Genomic DNA, 20,080 nt, shown 5'->3' on the forward strand with positions numbered 1-20,080 from the left:
GCGGTGCAATGGGCGCATGCGCCTGAAGGATGGGGCGCTCGAGTGAGGGACGTGTACGACGTGTACGACGCATGCGCGGGAGCAGACGGCGCAGTGAGCGCATGCGCCTGAAGGATGGCGCGCTGGAGTTGGAAGCCTGAGGTGTGAACGACGCATGCGCAGGAGTGGGGGGGGGGGCGGAACGAATGCATGCGTTTGAAGGATGGCGCCTAAGAGCGAGAAGCAGGAGGGGGGGGGACGTGAACGACGGAGGTGCGGGAGGGGACAGCGACGTCAGCATGCGCTTGGCGTGTGGCGCGCACGGGTGAGAGGGAGGAGCATGCGCGCGAACAAGCGGCCAGGCGCAGTGCGCAGGCGCCCGGGCCGGGGAGAAGGCGGGGCCCGGAGTGTCGGTTGGACGCGGTTTGTTTTGGGTTGAATCGCGCGTGTTGGGGTGGGGGAAGGGAGCGAGCGAGAGCGCAGGCGCGAAGCCGGGCTTTTTAACGGCTGCCCGGCGGACGACAGTAAACGGGCGACGTCGAGGCGGTTGGCCGGAGGCTGAGGCGGCCGCGCGTGTGAGGCTTCAAATTTACCTCCACCCCCCCCCCTCCCCTTTCTCACCACCGAACAAACTGGCGAGATCTTGAATTTCCATTTCACTCTTATCGGTAATAATTTTATTTTAAAAAACAAATAAAAGAAGCAGATTTACGGGGGGAGGGAGAGAGCGAGGACGGCCGTCGTCGCCGCCGCCTCTCGGACCGCGGAGACATGCACCCGAGCTGCCATAGGCCCGTGGCCACCTACCCCGACAAAGCCGGCGAGCAGGTGGAGAAGGAGCTGCACGATGGCCTCGAGGACGGCAAGGAGCGCTTCAAGGACCTCAACGACCGCTTCGCCAAGTACATCAACAACACCATCCTCAGCCTCCTGCGCAAGAACAAGGACCTGCTGGCCGAGCTCAAGCTGGCCGAGAAGGAGGAGAACGGCCGGGTCGAGGCCATCTTCCAGAAGGCCAGGTGCGACCTGAAGCTCAGGCTGGAGGAGCAGCAGAAGGAGCTCAACTGCCTCAAGGCGGATAAGGAGAAATACAAGAAGAGGTCGGTGAGCCCTGACCGGGGGGGACAAGGCACTGCAGACTGGGGAAGTGTTACTCACATTGACAACCTGATGGCAAGAATGGTTTCTAACTAAATCCTCACCCCCAACTTGACCCTAACCACCTATCCCCCTCTCCCCCAACTTGACCCTAACCGCCTATCCCCCTCACCCCCAACTTGACCCTAACCACCTATCCCCCTCACCCCCAACTTGACCCTAACCGCCTATCCCCCTCACCCCCAACTTGACCCTAACCGCCTATCCCCCTCACCCCCAACTTGACCCTAACCACCTATCCCCCTCACCCCCAACTTGACCCTAACCACCTATCCCCCTCACCCCCAACTTGACCCTAACCACCTATCCCCCTCACCCCCAACTTGACCCTAACCACCTATCCCCCTCACCCCCAACTTGACCCTAACCACCTATCCCCCTCACCCCCAACTTGACCCTAACCACCTATCCCCCTCACCCCCAACTTGACCCTAACCACCTATCCCCCTCACGCCCAACTTGACCCTAACCACCTATCCCCCTCTCCCCCAACTTGACCCTAACCACCTATCCCCCTCTCCCCCAACTTGACCCTAACCACCTATCCCCCTAACCCCCAACTTGACCCTAACCACCTATCCCCCTCACCCCCAACTTGACCCTAACCACCTACCCTCAAATCCTAACTACTGGCCCCTAACTCTGGCTGACACACCCAGTACACTGTTAAGGGAGTATTGAATGAGATATTAAACCGAGTCCCCAACTGCCAGCTCAGATGTGTGTAAAAGATCCCATGGCACTATTTAGAAGAAGAGTTATCACGTGCCCTGGCCAATACTTATCCAGCCATCAGAATCACAAGCACATATTATCTGGTCATTATCACATTGCTGTTCGTGGGACCTTGGTGTGAGAAAATTGGCTGCCATGTTTCATACATTACAACATTGACTACAGTTCAAAAAGTATATCATTGGCTGTGAAGTGCATTGAGACAGCTGCTGGTCATTAGTGTTTGTTTCTTAACCTCAAACCCTTACACTCAACCCAATCCACTGACTCCAACTCTTTACCACTGAACCCTAATCCCAACTTCTAACCTTAACCGCTGACCAAAACTCCTAATCACTGTCCTAGCCTTAACTACATAACTAACCACAACTCCTAACCTTAACATCTAAAAATTGACCTGTAACACCTAACCACTGACCCTCTAACCACTACAGCCTGATAACTTTCCTAACCACTGACCCTCTAACCACTACAGCCTGATAACTTTCCTAACCACTGACCCTGTAACCCTAAGATACTAATTTAACATCCAAACCCCCATGATAATCACGCAGTGTCAGTAGTGGACACAGAACTGGGTGTATGTCAGTCATGATTGTGACATGAAGGGTGATGCAAGTTATCTATAGTCACTATAATAAAACGTGTAGATAGCACCGGGCACTTGCGGTGAACGGCGTGAGTTGGATTATATTTCCTCATCCTTCAGCTCAGTTTAATTTTAAGCCTCAAATTGTTCGCAGTGCAAATTGTTTGAGGTCTACAGGCCTTCTGGGAGCTTAGTGAAATACAAGACTATCCAGTCCAACCGATGACACTTAAAGATTCGAATGATTAGCAAAGCTCTGAAGTAGCAGCTTGGACACCTGATTATTTAAACAAAGTTTATTAAAATATCAATGAATCCCAAGATTTTTTGCTTGTGGAACATGACACGCAAAGATATGAATAAGACAGCATCCAGCCCGGGCTTCAGATTGAAAATATTTTCTAATTTATATATTACTTGTGCAATCAGCATGGTGATTGTTGGTTACTTAGAAATCAGTGGATCTACATACTTTAGGGGAGGGGCAGGATAACTCTAAATCCTCAAGGTGAAACAAATTCAGCATCAACTTAGCCCCCTAATAGAATCAACAATAAAAGGGGAGGATGAAGCATTAGAGAGGAGAAATATAAGGTGCACAAAGGACTGGGAACAACAAACAGTGTTAGAATAAAGTGGTTCAGAAATAGGAGGGATCAGATGAAGGGAATGTGAGACAGACTAAGATGGGTTTGGAGTGCATGTGCATAAATGCACTTTCTATTCCTGGCTACAATGTATTCGTGAAAGACAGGGAAGAAAACAGCGGCGGTGGGATGAGGGAGCTGGCAGTGTTACAGCACTCGAAAGGAGTAATATTGTTGATGTTCCAAAGATAGAATCTTTGATTAGGATTAAGGAACAATATAACACACTGTTGGGCATATACTATACGCCATCAAATAGTGGGAAGGAGATGGAGGTGCATTTTTTCAGACAAATTGCCAATAAATGCAAGAACTTTACATTAGGGACTTCAATTACCCTAATGCAGACTGGAAAAATAACAGAGTGGGAGGCAAAGAGAAGGAGGGATTCCTGAAACAACTACAAAAGAGCTTTGCCTTGACAAAAGAGCTTACTTGATCAGTGTATTTCTAGCCTAACAAGGAAGGAAGCAATGCTGGATCTAATTCAGGGTGTTATGGGCAGGAGGTGAATTAATTTAAACAGCCCTGATTTCCCCACTCTCAACCCGTCTGTAAAGAACAAAGGAAAGTACAGTACAGGAACAGGCCCTTCGGCCCTCCAAGCCTGCGCCGATCATATTGCCCGTCAACTAAAACATTTTGCACTTCCGGGGTCTGTATCCCTCTATTTCCATCCTATTCATGTAATTGTCAAGCTGCCTCTTAAACACCACTATCGTACCTGCTTCCACCACCTCCTCTGGCAGCGAATTCCAGACACTCACTACCATCTGCGTGAAAAACTTGCCCCGCACATCTCCTCTATAGTTTTCTCCCCACACCTTAAATCTATGTCCCCTAGTAATTGACTCTTCCACCCTGGGAAAAAGCTTCTGACAATCTACTCTGTCCATGCCACTCATAATTTTGTAAACTTCTATCAAGTCGCCCCTCAATCTCCGTCGCTCTAGTGAGAACAATAAAAAGACAAAATAAACAAAAAGATATTTTTGATTTCCCTCTTTATAAGTGATGATGTATTTTCCCCAACCCTTCAGTTTTGGAGTCATTTAATCCTCTATTAATAACCCCACAGCAAACGAGATAATGTAAAATAACAGAGGTAGTTTATTTTACACACGCACACAAAATGTGGGAAGGGGTTTTTCAATGTCCACCCCTTTTGCATTCATACAATAAAAGAGGGATAAGGGAAAGAAAGGGGTTCAGGGCAAAGACCATGATTAAAAATAAGAATTATGGTTTTACATGAGTCCAAAGATAATGTCCAAGGAAGGTTCTTCTGGGGGTTTGTGTGGCAGAACTGCTGGTCTTGGTCCTAGGAACTTGGCTGCAGGTTGAGTCTGTTGAAGATGCAGCAAAATATTCTTGAATCCTGGATATTAGTTCACTCTGTAGGCGAAATACGGGGTTCTTTCTGTGTCATGAAGAGAGTAATGTCTATAATGTTAATGGAAATTATTTTTTAAAATAGAGCTTAGTGGCGTCCGTGTCTATATGTGTCTTAATTGGATTAAAGCCAGCTAGTCTGGGTGCTTTGATGTATAGTAGTTTTGAGATGTTATTTGGGAAAACAGTAAGGAAGTTAAAAGGTAAAGTGTACATTTGTTGAATAAACCACTCGAAAGAATGGGTGAAATCTTTCACCTATCTAGAAGATGCCAAGCAATGTGTTTTTTTTTTGAGCTTACTAATGAAATTAGTGGAATGAAAGGATATTATTGTTAGAAGATGTAACGTTTAAAGCCTAGTGATACAATGGAAAATTTACATTCAAAGGAAAAGCTTGGTATAAACAGAAAGGAGTTTGTGTGTGTGTCAGGCAGAGTCATTTAAGATCTAACCAGCCTGTATACCTCCAACTGTGCTTGCAAGGAACCTCATTTTGAATTTGTACAGTCAAATGTGCTTTGCCTAGGGTCTTTTAAAATCTATGGGTTACTGTTGCTTTGGTGGAGATTTAACCGGAAGTGATTAATTTGGGGATTTGTTTAAAAGTTATTGTAGTAGGAATTTGTAGCCGTGTGTATGTGTTTAATTTGTTGTTAAAACTAAATTAAGCATTTATTAATTTATGTAAAAAAAAAACCTCTTGAGACTTGATGGTCTTATTACTACTGAATTCAAAGCCTACATCTCGAAACATACAAATTGCAAAAATGGATTATGACAGTTGTTTCAAGTTTCCCTCTGGGTTTTGAACAACTCTGCCTTTACCATCGGTTGTGTCATAATACCTGGAAATCAGTCTTGGAAAGAGATGGAGGTGAAAGGCAGGCTGCTAGCCTAGAATCCTGTTCTCCTCAGAGGTTAAATGGCAACTGAAGATAAAATTCAAAAGCTGTGTAATTAAAGGAATTCAGACAGCTCAATTCTCGGTCATGTGACAAGGTGGTTTTGGGTTGAGCTATTCAGCTATCGAGGCCCCTGGTTGAAACCCATGGTGTTTTGGAACAGGTAGCAGTGGGATCATTAGCACAACATTGAAGATTAGGAGGCTGGTGCAGACTTATCATCTACTATCCTTTGTGTTGGCTTGGCTGGAATGTTTATATGATGCAAGGCATGTTACATTCCAGGGGATTTCCAGCATCCACAGTATTTTGCTTTTATTTACAGTCCAGGGGGTTTGATGTGTTATCCTTTGTTCGTTTTCAAACTGCTCAGAAACTTCCAGAAACCAGCATGTGATCAGCTGCAGCCATTTTATCAATCCAGCAATTGTCCATTTTGAAAAACACACAATAACTGTATAGTCAGGCTGATGTAGATTTATATACGCATATATATTTCTTCCTGTCTCCTGGACAGGACATGGGGAATAATGAATTGGGCAAGTGTTTCTGTGGGAGCATTTGGGAAATAATGATCGCAATATCATTAGATTTCAAGTAGTTATGGAAAAGATCAAAGGAAAATCAAATATAACAACACAACTGGAGGAGGGCTAATTTTATTGTGTTGAAAAGGGTGTTGGAATCAAGATTGGCAGGTAAAACAGTAAATGAGCAATGAGAGGTTTCAAAAAGAAGATAGTTTGGGTACAGACTAGACACATTCCTACAAAGAGGAAGCAAGGACATCCAAAGCTAGAGCTCCCTGAGTGACTAAAGATATATAGATTAAACTAAAACAGAAAAATAAGGCTTATGATTTCTAATAGAGACCCAGAGTATATAAGCAAGGAAGTTATGCTAAGCCTTTACAAAATATTGGTTATGCCCAAATGCTGGAGTATTGAGTTCAATTCTGAGCACCGTAGTTTAGGAAAAATATCAAGGCATAGAGGAGGTTAATTAGAATGCTATCAGGGATGGAAGAATCAGGTGTTGTCACCCTCACTGGTATTCAGTACTGAAACACTTCCAGAGAATTCCTCCATGGCCTTCCAGTTCCTACACTGTCTGTTGGCCATCTACTTACTATCCTTCTGAACTCTCTATGCCTTTGGGGTGACCAGCTCCTGAAACATGCATTCCAAGAAATTCTCAGGCTCCCATATGCCCAATGTGACTCTAGCTGCTCCTCAAAATCAGATGTCCTGAGCTTGGGTTAAAACAACTGAAACAAGTGGTTATCCAGGACATATGAAGTGTCCTGGAGTTATCACATGGCATAGAAATTGCAAGCAATTGTTCTCGACGTGCCATCAACTTGCTTAAAAGTCTTACCTACTTACATTCGCATACATAGTTAGCTTAGTATCCCTCCACTCCTAATGATTATTCAATTATTTATGTGTCCTAGATTTTTATTTAACGCATTTTGGATCTCTTTAATGTTGGATGACAAATTTTGGTTATGTGGAGAAGCTAGAGATTGTTCTTAAGGTAATGTTAAGGGAAGATTTAATACAAGTGTTCAAAATTATTCAGCACAGGATATATGGGCCAAATGTCTCCCTTCTGTGAATTGTTATACCATGGAACAAAGATATTCCATACTTAAAGTAAATATTGTACCATTTGTTAAAGAAAAGCACAACAAAAAAAGAAAAATATTTAAGCGAGAGACCAGTCACTGTTCTAGTGCTTCTGCATTTTATTGTTATGCATAATGTAGCAGTGTGAAAGTATGTTGCACAATGTGAGACTGAGCTTACCTTCTAAACAGGTAGTCCTAAAGATATTTTTTTATTTTAGCATAACAATCAAAATATTTGTACATTAGTTGGATAGCGACCTGTTCTATTTGGTTTCCATCTGAACATGTAGGCTGGTGTGCTGCACCTGTGGTGCTTTGCTAAGTGACTGAAAAGTACACGTATTTAAACTGCATGCAAATAAGTGAATAATGACATTGTAAAGACCAGCAGTTGTTTCGCCTTCACTCCTGCTACTTGCAGGCTAGATACCGGCTGCCCTCAGGAAAAGAGGGCCTTGAGGATCATGATATTGTTTCTCTGTGGTGGTCAAGCTTAAAGGTCTAGACACCGTTTAAAAAATCAATTTTGGGATCTTTCTGTGCAACAACTAGTGAAGGAACTGCCAGAGCTAGTGCTAACCTGCCTACTATTTTTCTAGGGGGCAGCTAAAGAAGAGCTTACCAAGAAAATTGACCCTACAAAATGGTGGTCGCTTTTGGGATACTGTTGTTACTTACTTATTTGGAGGTGGAGAGGACTAGCAGGGTACAATTCTGACTGCTAAAGAGGTCAGTCTTCATCACCACAGAAAAGCACTTGCCAGGTTTTATGCTTTTATATCAAGCCTGCAGCTCTTAATCAACCTCATAGAGGACTAATACCATTAAAGGATTCATTTCTCTCAGGAGCTGATGCACACAAGAACACAAGAAATAGAAGGTGTAGATTATATGGCCCTTCGAGCCTGCTCTGCCATTCAATACGACCATGGCTGATCTTGGACTTCAACTCCACTTCCCTGCCCGTTCCCCATAGTGCATGAACACTATGACCTGCAGCCTTAGTCCAAGGTAAAGATAGTAATACAATTGGCAGTAAAGGTCACCAACACCTTAATTTATTTGCTTGGGACATAAATCTCATCTGCCACTCTGCTATTTATTGCTGCATAAAGCAGGTAACTTATTTTGAGGAACAAACAATTGCATCAGGTTTCCCAGAGACCAACAGGCTAAAGCACTGGATTGCTTCCGAATGATGGGATTTCTCAATGTGCAGGGGCTTATGGTTAGCTTGCAAGTTACCCTTTGTATTCCAGGTAAAGGAAGTGCACATTATGTGACTGTAAGGGTATCTGTTTTATCAGTGCACCCCCTGTGAGTGATGATCTGTATCACACCATGCATGAGTCCCAAATTCCCAAGCAGAGTCAATTGTACCTACTTATTACACCAATTTTCTTTACGCATTCTTTTGAAAATCATCAGGTAGTAAAGATTGATCCCTCGTTACCTAGGTTCATGTCATCTCTGTAGCATCCATACAAAAGCTAATCATAGTTATAAAGCCCAAAGCTTCCACCAGAAACATCATTGAAAATACAATTGGGATGTTGACGCAAAAATTCTGGTGCCTGAACAGATTGAAGATAGTCAATAGTACAACAGGAAGGGTGGCATAATGATTATGTTACTGGATGAGTAATCGTCCGGAGTTCAAATCCCACTACGGGAGATGGGGAATTTAAATTCAGTTAATTTAAATTATTAATGGTCACTATGGAACCACTGAGTTATCATAAAAAGCCATCTGGTTCACAAATGCCCTTTAGGGACTTCAGGGAAGGAAATCTCCATGCCTCCAGTCCCACAGCAATGCAGTTGACATGACTGCCCTCTGTAATGGCCTAGCCAGCTGCTCAGTTGTTTCAAACTGTTAAGTAAAAGTTGAATAAGAATTAAGCCTTGCTGAACATCTGGCTTTGAACTTGGCATAGGAAACGACAAAGGCACACGCAGTCCAACTGACTTGTGCAAAATCCTCCTCAATAACACTTGGTAACTTGTGCCAAAATTGAGTGAGCTGTTCCACAGATGGAGTCATAATTAAAGATTAATACCCATCAGAAAACATCCCAGACTCCTCCGATACCATCGCTAGTATGTCCTGTCCCACAGATGGGATAGATCCATCAGGTTGGGTATGGAGTCGGGAGGGTGTGGTCTTGGGAATTCTCAACATTAACTCTTATGGAAGTCATGTGAAGTCTCAGGGCATCAGGCCAAACATGGGCTGTTGATTACCATCTACTGCCCCCCCCCTCAGCTGACTATTCTTCCATGTTGAACACTATTTGGGAGAAGCACTGAGGGTAGCAAGAGCACAGAATGTACTCTGGGGGGATTTCAATGTCCATCACCAAGAGTGACCCGGTAGTACCATTACTGACCTGAGTCCTTAAAGGACGTAGCTGCCAGACTGGGTCTGCAGCAGGTGGCGAGAGAACCAACACAAGGGAATAACCAGCTTGACTTTCTCAACAACATCCTGGCTGTAATGCTGAAGGCATGTGCTCCAGAACTAGCTCCTCCTTTAACCAAGCTGCCCACAACAGCTGCCACACGCACATCTTCCCAACAAAGTGGAAAATTGCCCAAGTATGTCCTGTCCAGTAAAAGCAGAACAAATTAAATCAAGCCAATCAAGTGGCACTTACCAATGCCCTTCTCACCGATGCTCATTTTGGGTTCTGACAGGTCAGTTCAGTTCTAGACCTCATTACAGTCTTGGTTCAAGCATGACCAAAACAGCTGTATTCCAGAGATGAGGTGAGAGTGAATCCCCTTGACATCAAAGCAACATTTGACTGAGTGACATCAAGGAACCCTGGTAAAATAGGAAGCAAGGGGAAACCTCTTCACTGGCTTGAATCATACCTAGCACAAAGGATGATGCTTGTGGTTGTTGGAGGCCACTCATCTCTGTCCGAGGACATCACAGCAGGAGTTCCTCAGAGTGGTGTCCTAGGCCCAACCATCCTCCGCTGTTTCAACAAGGATTTTCCTTCCATCATAAGGTCAGAATGAATGATGAAGCCCACCATGGCTATATGCAGCAGGATAACATTTGGGCCAATGAGAGGCAAATAATATTCATGCCATACATGTGCAAGGTAATAACCACCTCCGTTAAGAGAGGGTCTAATCACCTCCCCTTGACATTCAGTGACGTTACCATGACTGAATCCTCTACCATCAACATCCTGGAGATCACCATTGACTAGAACCTAACTGGACCAACCACATAAATACTGTGACTACAAGAGTGGGTCTGAGGCTGGGTATTGTGCTGCAATTAGCCCCCATGACCCTCCAAAGCCTGTCTACCATCTGCAAGGCACAAGTCAGTCCACTTGCTTGGATGAATGTGGCTCCAAAAACACTCAAGAGGCTTGTCACCATCCAGGACAAATCAGCCTGCTTGATTGGCAGCCCTTTAACATTTACTCCTTCCACTACCAGAACACCATGACTGCTGTGTGATCCATCTACAAGACTCCTTTGACAGCCCTTTCCGAATTCAACCTCTACTGCTGAGAAGAACAAGGAAAGAAGGTACATGGGAACCTTGCCACATGTAAGTTCTCCTCAAAATCACACACCATTCTGATTTGGAAATATACCACTGTTCCTTCATTGTTGTTGGGTCGAAGACCTAGAGCTCTCTCCCTGACAGCACTTTGGGTATACCTACACTACACAGACTGCAGCAATTGAAGTAGGCTCTTTATCACCAGCTTATCAAGGGCAATTAGGGATGGTCAATAAATGCTGGTTTCGTCAGAGCTGCCTACATCCCATGCACGAATTTTTAAAAATCTAACCACGGTGACACATCCTAGTATGCTGCATTCTGCACAACATTGCTCTACAAAGAGACATTGGGGTGAATTTTTATTCTCTGTGAACATTGGATGGAGGAAGCAACTATAGAATTCCACCCAAAGATCACAACATTGCACCACACCTTTCTCTGCTTACAACACCTGCACTGACTGGCATGAACAACAGTACTTTTACCTGATTACAACTGGAATGCATTTCATTATTCAGCTAACTGCTTTCATTTTGTGGTACTTTCTTGAACACAGCACCATTTTCTGCTCTACTACTTCTCTTTGATCATTCATACTAGCAGAAGCCACCTCAGATATCTTCCACTTCCTTTCAAGTGTCATATACCAGCTCATTCCCACCCTTCTTGCAGGGCAATATGGTGAGCAACAACAGGAGAATCGGAACTAAAGGGGGCGAGAGACCTCAATCCAATGGAGGAAGCTGCCATGGGCATTGTAAGCAAAAGGAGGATGTGCAGTATTGGAGAATGTGAGGAAAGTATAACAGGGTGTTTGGCTATCTTCTTTACAATTTTTCTTAAACAGTACAGATCAAATTACAAGCTGGCACTGTATTATGCTGCCTTTGACTCTTCCAGTCTTTTAGACCAATCTAATGATGGGTTCTGCAATCACCGAGGTGGAAGGGATTGGTCATTGATTAACCAATGTCATTATTTATAATGGGCAAAATGCTGCTCAAAATGAATTAATGTTGTACTTTTCAGAACAGTAGTTTTTTTGTAGAGTATTTTATATATATATATATATATATATATATATATATATAGCAGTTGGAGTTGAACCAGCATCACTTCCTTTAACAGGGAGCTAGATAAATGTATCTTTAAGAGCTTCCTTTGAAGAAAATGTGTCAAATTTCTCCTCCTTTTCTGAGAACAGCCCCACAATCACTTTCAATCCGTTAGAACATCTATACATTAACACAGTGAGTGTCATTAAGCCATTCAGCCTTAGAGATAGTAGCCTGGAAATGCAGTAGCTAAACAGGTGGATAAAACTATGAAATGGTAGGAAGCATGTGGTTATTATGAGACTGAAATGTACCCTATTGAATCCATTTTCTCCATAGGTTTTGAGTGCACATGCTAGAATTATGTAAAGCAATAACATGTAAATAAGGGTCCTAAACTTGTTGGAGATTCCTTTTCTTGATTTTGGTTTGCCTGACTTGCCGTGTGCTAAACTCCCCCAACAATTCATGGTGCTAACAGGCATCAGCACTACTTAAGATGATGATGCAGTATTTAAGGTTAGTTGCTTCGCTGCACATCATTTCAGGCTGTGTTTGGATTGCATTACTTAAAATGTTAAGCTGTTGAAGTTCTGCATCCTGTAGTAGAAATGCCATATCAGTTGTCTTCAGTATGTCCTCAAAATGGAGCTTCACCCTAAATTTGTCCTCCAGTTGGAGTTAGTTAGATTGAATATTTGGAAAGGAAAGGGCTAATGCTAATTAAAACTACTGGAAGTTGAAATCATTCTTGAGCGGTAGCATAAAGCAGGAAATTGTGAATCAGCAGCTCACTTTACAATGCGTACGATTTTCTCTTCTGTTCAATTCAGTCAGATGGAGTGCAGTCCTGATTTACTCATCATTTTGCAACTAAAGACTAATTTCAACCCATGAAGTCTTATATAAACAAAACATTCCTTACTGGTAGTTAGAAAAACTACTGGAAAAACATTACACATTCACCTGGCAGTGGAAGAGTTCAGAGGAAATGCATGGGCAAGGTGTAGGCTTTGCTGCAAGGACCTTGCTACTCTCAATGATAGAAACCTTCACAAATGGCTCAGGACGTGTTCTCTCCACCCACCTTTCAACTCAAACAGGATCAGTTAACCTTATAACCTCATGAGTATCTATGCTCCAATGCTGTGCTCCGTTACAGAGACAAAAGACTAGCTTTGAGGAGCTTGACATTGCTATCAGCAGAATCCCTAAATCAGAATATCTTTACCTGCTGGGGGATTTCAATGCAAGTGTGGGCACAGACCATGAGGCATGGCCCTCCTGCCTTGGACATCATAGCCTGGGAAAGACAAATGAGAACAGGCAGAGACTACTTGAGCTTTGCTTCTATCATGTGCTTTGTTTAACTAACACCTTCTTTCAGAACAGACAATGTCACAAGGTGTCCTAGAAACATCCAAGATCGGGGCTTTGGCACCAGCTGAACCTGACTATCACCAGATGTGACTAAACAGTATTCTCAATACACACAGCTACCATAGCGCTGACTGTGATACCAATCATTCTTTGGTGTGCACCAGGGTTAGGTTGCAACCCGTGTAGTGTCTCCATTCAAAGCAGAAATGCCATCCTCATATCAATGTCAACGATATTGCCTACCCAGATAAAAACCAATAGTTCCTCGACTCAATTGAACGGGCGCTCTCCAGATTCCCACAGAGTACAGAAGCGAAGTGTAATGTACTTCGAGACACTGTCTGCAATGCCACTTTGTCATCATATAGGAAACAAGGGTGAAAAAATGCTGCCTGGTTCAAGGCTAACATCACTATGATGGAACCTGTCATTGAAGCCAAGCAGTCCACTCTCATTAATTAGAAGAGAGATCCAAGTGAGAAAATAAAAGCAAAATACTGTGGATGCTGGAAATCTGAAATAAAAACAGAAAATGCTGGAAAAACTCAGCAGGTCCGTCGGCGTCTGTGGAGAGAGAAACAGTGTTAACGTTTCGAGTCTGTATGGCTCTTCTTCAGAGTCCAAGTGAGAAGACTCTAAATGCACTAAGGGTCACTTGACATAAAGTCCAACAGATTGCTAAGTGGTGCGCCAGTGACTGCTGGTTACAACTTTGCCAGAATATCCAGATGTCCTTCAATACAGGGAATGTTAGGGGCATGAATGAAGGCATCCAAAAGGTAACAAGTCCATCAGGAAAGAAAACAGCTCAATTGAAAACAAAGGCTGGGAGAAAATTACCCAATTAACAGTTGGGAGAAATGGGTGGAACGCTGCCTTGAGTTGTACTCCAGGGAGAACACTTACTGAGGAAGCTCTAGACACCATAGAAAGCCTGCCTGCCATGGCAGAGCTGGATATTGAACTCTCAGTGAGGAGATTAGCAAAGCTATTGAGTTGCTTGCCAAGGGCAAAGCTCCAGGAGCTGATCCTATACTGCCTGAGCTCATCATGGGAAACCAGCAGTCCTGCAGCATCTGTATTAATTTCTCTGGCTCTGCTGGAGGGAGGGGACAGTATCCGGGATAGGCGTGATCCGAAGTTTGTGACCCTGTACAAGAACAAGGGCAACTCCAGTGATTGCAACAACTATTGAGGCATCTCCCTGCTGAACATCGTGGGTAAAGTATTTTCTCGTGTTGCCTTTGGCAGACTGCAGATCCTGATTGAACGCATCTACATCAATTTCCAGTATGGTTTCAGAACTAGGAGATCTACAATTGAATGATGATCTCAGTCCGTCAGCTGCAAGAGAAATATGGTGAACAAAGGAGACCACTATATATTTCCGTCTTCGATTTCACCAAGGCATTCAACGATGTGAGCAGTCTAGTGAGGGGGAGAAAATGGGCAGCCTCCTGAAGCTGCCCAATGTGAGCTCTTTCCAAGATAACATGGTCAGCTATGGAGCAATATTTTGAGATCTGCAGTGGGGTCAAACAGGGTTTTGTTCTGGTAGTGACACTCTTTGGCATACTCTTTTTGTTGCTGTTGTCATATAGAATAGTTACAGCACAGAAAGAGGCCATTTGGCCAGTTGTTTCTCAGTTGGCCCTCAGAAGGAGTAATTCACCTAGTGCCACTCCCCTGGTCTTTTCCCCATAGCCCTGCAAATTTTTCCTTTTTAGATAATGATCCAATTCCCTTTTGAAAGCTTCAAGTGATCCTACTTCCACCACACACTCGAGCACTGCATTCCAGATCCTAACCGCTTGCTGTGTTGCCATTGCTTCATTTGCTAATTACCTTGAATCTCTGTCCTCTCATTCTCAATCCTTCCACCAATGGGAACAGTTTCTCCATATCTACTCTGTCCAGACTATATTATAAGTATTCAGGATTAATGTGGGATATTAAGAAGGCACATGACCCAGATCTCGGGTCAGTATGGTGTTGGCCAGAGATGTGTTAAGAACTAGAGATGGAGATAGCTCCATGCCTGTACCCTTTACTGTATATTTGTATATAGTTACAAGTAGTTAATAAAGACTTGTTCTTAACATATAGAAGACTATGAATACTTCATTACAACACATGATTTTGAATACTTCTATCAAATCTTCTCTCAACCTTCTCCAAGGAAAACAATCCCAATTTCTCCAGTCTGTCTACTTAACTGAAGTTCCTCAACCTGGAACTATCCTTGTGAAGCCCTTCTGCACTCTCTCTAATGCCTTCATATTCTTCCTAAAGTGTGGTGCCAAGAATTAGTGCAATACTCCAGTTGAGACCGAACCATTATTTTGTGGTTTAACATAACTTCCTTGCTTTTGTATGATATGCCCCTATTGACATAGCCCAGGCTACCATTGCTTTATTAACCATTTTCTCAATCTTTCATGCCACCTTCAATGATTTATGCACATATAACCCTAGATCCCTCTGCTCCCACACTGCCTTTGGAATTGTACCCTTTATTTTTTATTGTCCCTGCATTCTTCCTACTGAAATGAATAATTTCACATTGCACTGCATTCAGTTTCATCTGCCACTTGTCCATCCATTCCACCAACCTATGTCCTTTTACCTAGAAACTAGGAGTAGGAGTAAGCCATTCGGCCCTTCGAGCCTGCTCCGCCATTCATTATGATCATGGCTGATCATCCAACTCAATAGCCTGCTCCCGATTTCTCCCCACCCTTTGATCCCTTTCGCCCCAAGAGCTATATCTAACTCCTTCTTGAAAACATACAATGTTTTGGTCTCAACTACTTTCTGTGGTAACGAATTCCACAGGCTCACCACTCTCTGGGTGAAGAAATCTCAGCCCTAAATGGTCTACCCCATATCCTCAGACTGTGACCCCTGGCTCTGGACTCCCCCACCATCGGTAACACCCTTCCTGCATCTGCCCTGTCTGGCCCTGTTAGAATTTTATAGGTTTCTATGAGATCCTCATTATTCTCAACTCCAGCGAATATAATCCTAATCGACTCAATCTCTCCTCATATGTCAGTCCCGCCATCCCAGGAATCAGTCGGGTAAACCTTCACTGCACTCCCTCTATAGCAAGTACATCCTTCCTCAGATAAGGAGACCAAAACTGCACACAATATTCCAGGCGTAGTCTCACCAAGGCCCTGTACAATTACAGCAAGACATCCCTGCTCCTGTACTCAAATCCTCTGGCTATGAAGGCCAACATACCATTTGCCTTCTTTACTGCCTGCTGCACCTGCATGCTTACCTTCAGCGACTGGTGGACAAGGACACCCAGGTCTCGTTGCACATTCCCCTCTCTCGATTTATAGCCATTCAGATAATAATCTGCCTTCCTGTGTACCAAAATGGATAGCCTCACATTTATCCACATTATACTGCATCTGCCATGCATTTGCCCACTCACTCAGCTTATCCAAATCACACTGAAGCACCTCTGCATCCTCCTCAGCTCACCCTCCCACCCAGCTTTGTGTCATCTGCAAATTTGGAGATATTACATTTAATTCCCTCATCTAACTCAATATATATTGTGAATAACTGGGGTCCCAGCAGCGATCCCTGTGGTACCCAACTAGTCACTGCCTGCCATTCGGAAAAAGACCCATTTATTCCTACTCTTTGTTTCCTGTCTGACAACTAGTTTTCTAGCCATCTCAATACACTACCCCCAATCCCATGCACTTTAATTTTACACGCCAATCTCTTACGTGGGACTTTGTCGAAAGCCTTCTGAACGTCCAAATAAACCACATCCGCTGGCTCCCCCTCATCAACTCTACTAGTTACATCCTCGAAAAATTCCAGTAGATTTGTCAAGCATGATTTCCCTTTCATGAATCCATGCTGACTGTCCGATTCTGCCACTGTTTTCCACGTGCTCAGCTATTAAATCTTTTATAATTAAGTGAATGGCAAAAACTTGGTAGATGGAATATAATGTGGGAAAATGTGAGGTTATGCACTTTGGCAGGAAGAATAGAGGAGCTGAATATTATTTAAATGGTTAAAGACTGCAAAAAGCTGCAGCACAGAGGGATTTGGGGGTCCTCGTGCATGAATCCCAAAAAGCTAGCATACAACTTCAGCAGGTAATAGAGAAGGCAAATGGAATGTTGGCCTTTATTTCAAAGGGAAGGGAGTATAAAACTAGGGAAGTCTTGCTAAAACCATACAAGGCACTAGTTAGACCACATCTAGAATACTGCAAACAGTTTTGGTCCCCTTACCTAAGGAAAGAAGTACTGGCATTGCAGGCAGTCCAGAGAAGGTTCATTAGGTTGATCCAGGGTATGGAGGGATTTTATTAGGAGGAGAAGTTGAGCAGGTTGGGCCTGTACTCATTGGAGTTTAGAAGAATGAAAGGCAACCTTATTGAAACGCATAAGATCCTTAGGGAGCTTGACAGGGTAGATACTGAGAGGTTGTTTCCCCTTGTGGGAGAGTCTAGGACCAGAGGGCATAATCTTAGTGAGGGGTCGCCCATTTAAAACAGAGGTGTTGAGGAATTTCTTCTCTCATAGGGTAGTAAATCTGTGGAATTCTTTACTGCATCGGGCTGTAGAGGCTGGGTCGTTAAGTGTATTCAAGGCTGAGAGAGACAGATTTTTAATCAGTAAGGGAATCAAGGGTTATGGGGAAAATGCAGGAAAGTGGAGTTGAGGATTAGCAGATCTGCCATGATCTCAATGAATAGCAGGGCAGACTCGATGGGCTGAATGGCCTACTTCTGCTCCTACATCTTATTATGGTCTTATAATGGACTCTAGAATTTTCCCCACTACTGACGTCAGGCTGACTGGTTTATAATTCTCTGTTTTCTCTGCCTCCCTTTTTAAATAGTGGGGTTACATTAGCTACCCTCCAATCTGTAGGAACTGTCCCAGAGTCTGTAGAATCTCGGAAGATGACCATCAATGCATCCACTATTTCTAGGGCCACTTCCTTAAGTACTCTGGGATGTAGATTATCAGGCCCTGGGGATTTAACGGCCTTCAATCCCATCAATTTCCCCATCACCATTTCCCTACTAATACTGATTTCTTTCAGTTCCTCCCTCTCACTAAACCCTGTGTTCCCCAACATTTCTGGTATGATATTAGTGTTCTCCTTTGTGAAGACAGAACCAAAGTATGTATTTAGTTGGTCAACCATTTCTTTGTTCCCCATTATAAATTCCCCTGTTTCTGACTGTAAGGGACCTACATTTGTCTTCACCAATCTTTTTCTCTTCACATACCTACAGAAACCTTTACAGTCAGTTTTTATGTTCCCCGCAAGCTTACACTCGTACTCTATTTTCCCCTTCTTAATCAATCCCTTGGTCTTCCTTTGCTGAATTCTAAACTGCTCCCAATCCTCAGGTCTGTTGTTTTATCTGGCCAATTTGTATACCTCTTCCTTGCATCTAATACTCTCTCTAATTTCCCTTGTAAGCCATGGTTTGGCCACCTTTCCTGTTTTACTTTTGCACCGGACAGGAATAAACAATTGTTGCAGTTCACCCAAGTGCTTTTTGAATGTTTGCCATTGCCTATCCACCGTCATCCCTTTAAGTAACGTTTCTCAATCCATCATAGCCAACTCGCACCTCATACCATCGTAGTTTCCTTGATTAAGATTCAGGACCCAAGTCTCAGAATCAACTACATCACTCTCCATCTTGATAAAGAATTCTATCATATTATGGTCGCTCATCCCCAAGGGGCCTCGCACAGCTAGATTGCCAATTATTCCTTTCTCATTACACAATACCCAGTCGAGGATGGCCTGTTCTTTCATTGGTTCCTCAATGTATTGGTCCAGTAAAACATCCTATATACACTCCAAGAATTCCTCCTCTACGGTATTGTTACTAATTTGATTTACCCAATCTATATGCATATTAAAGTCACCCATAATTACAGATGTTCCTTTATTACATGAGTCTCTAATTTCCTGTTTAATGCCATTGCCAACAACACCACTACAGTTTGGGAGTCTATATACAACCCCCACTAACGTTTTTTGCCCCTTAGTGTTTCTCAGCTCTACCCATACAGATTCCACATCGTCGGAGCTAATATCTTTCCTCACTATTGCGTTAATTTCCTCTTTAACCAGCAATGCAACTCCACCACCTTTTCCTTTTTGTCTGTCCTTCCTAAATACTGAATACCCCTGGATGTTCAGTTCCCATCCCTGGTCACCCTGCAGCCATGTCTCCATAATCCCGACTATATCATACCTGTTTACATCTATTTGCGTGGTTAATTCATCCACTTTATTGCGAATGCTCCTCGTGTTAAGGCACAAAGCCTTAAGGCTTGTCTTTTTAACATTACTTGTCCCATTCCCGTTATTTTTCACTGAGGCCCTGTTTGATTTTTGCCCTTGACTTCTTTGACTTATCACTTTTCTTATTCTGCGTTCTGTCTTTTGTTCTTGTCTTTGATTCCTCTTCCTCTGACTCCTTGCATAGGTTCCCATCCCCCTGCCATTTTAGTTTAAACCCTCCCCAACCACTAGCAAATGTTCCCCCTAGGACATCAGTCCCGTTCCTGCCCAGGTGTAACCTGTCCAGTTTGTACTGGTCCCACCTCCCCCAGAACCAGTTCCAATGCCCCAGGAATCTGAAACCCTCCCCTTCAAACCGTCTCTTCAGCCACGTATTCATCCGATATATCCTGCTATTTCTACTCTGACTGGCACTTGGTACTGGTAGTAATCCTGAGTTCACTACCTTTGAGATCCTACTTTTCAACTTACTTCCAAACTCCCTATATCATGCTTTTAGGACATCATCCCTTTTTTCACCTTTGTCGTTTGTACCAATGTGTACCACGACCACTGTTCACCCTCCCCCTTTTGAAGTTCTACACTGTGTTTCTCATGTTTCAAAACACTTCCAAGTTTCGTATGCCCTGTACACCAAGGCCTAAGTCATTAATATATATCAGGAAGACCAAAGGTCTTAACACCTATCCTTGGGTAACTCCATTATAAACCTTCCAGTCCAAAACATAAATGTTCACCACTACTCTTTGTTACCAGTCAC

At 43.5% G+C, this 20,080-nt stretch overlaps 1 protein-coding gene across 2 annotated transcripts in view; it reads left to right on the forward strand.

The window, feature by feature from the left end:
- The first annotated feature begins 376 nt into the window (after nucleotides 1–376).
- The window catches only part of LOC144686906 (desmin-like), a 154,898-nt gene continuing 135,194 nt past the window's right edge, over nucleotides 377–20,080 (forward strand). For both annotated transcript variants that reach the window (XM_078552739.1, XM_078552740.1), the window contains exon 1: nucleotides 377–1,079. In XM_078552739.1, coding sequence (XP_078408865.1) covers nucleotides 751–1,079 — 329 coding nt within the window. In that variant the 5' untranslated portion in view covers nucleotides 377–750. The remainder of the gene's footprint in view (nucleotides 1,080–20,080) is intronic.

Source organism: Cetorhinus maximus, chromosome 11 (genome assembly GCF_964194155.1).
Source record: "Cetorhinus maximus chromosome 11, sCetMax3.hap1.1, whole genome shotgun sequence".
In the NCBI taxonomy this organism is placed as follows: domain Eukaryota; kingdom Metazoa; phylum Chordata; class Chondrichthyes; order Lamniformes; family Cetorhinidae; genus Cetorhinus; species Cetorhinus maximus.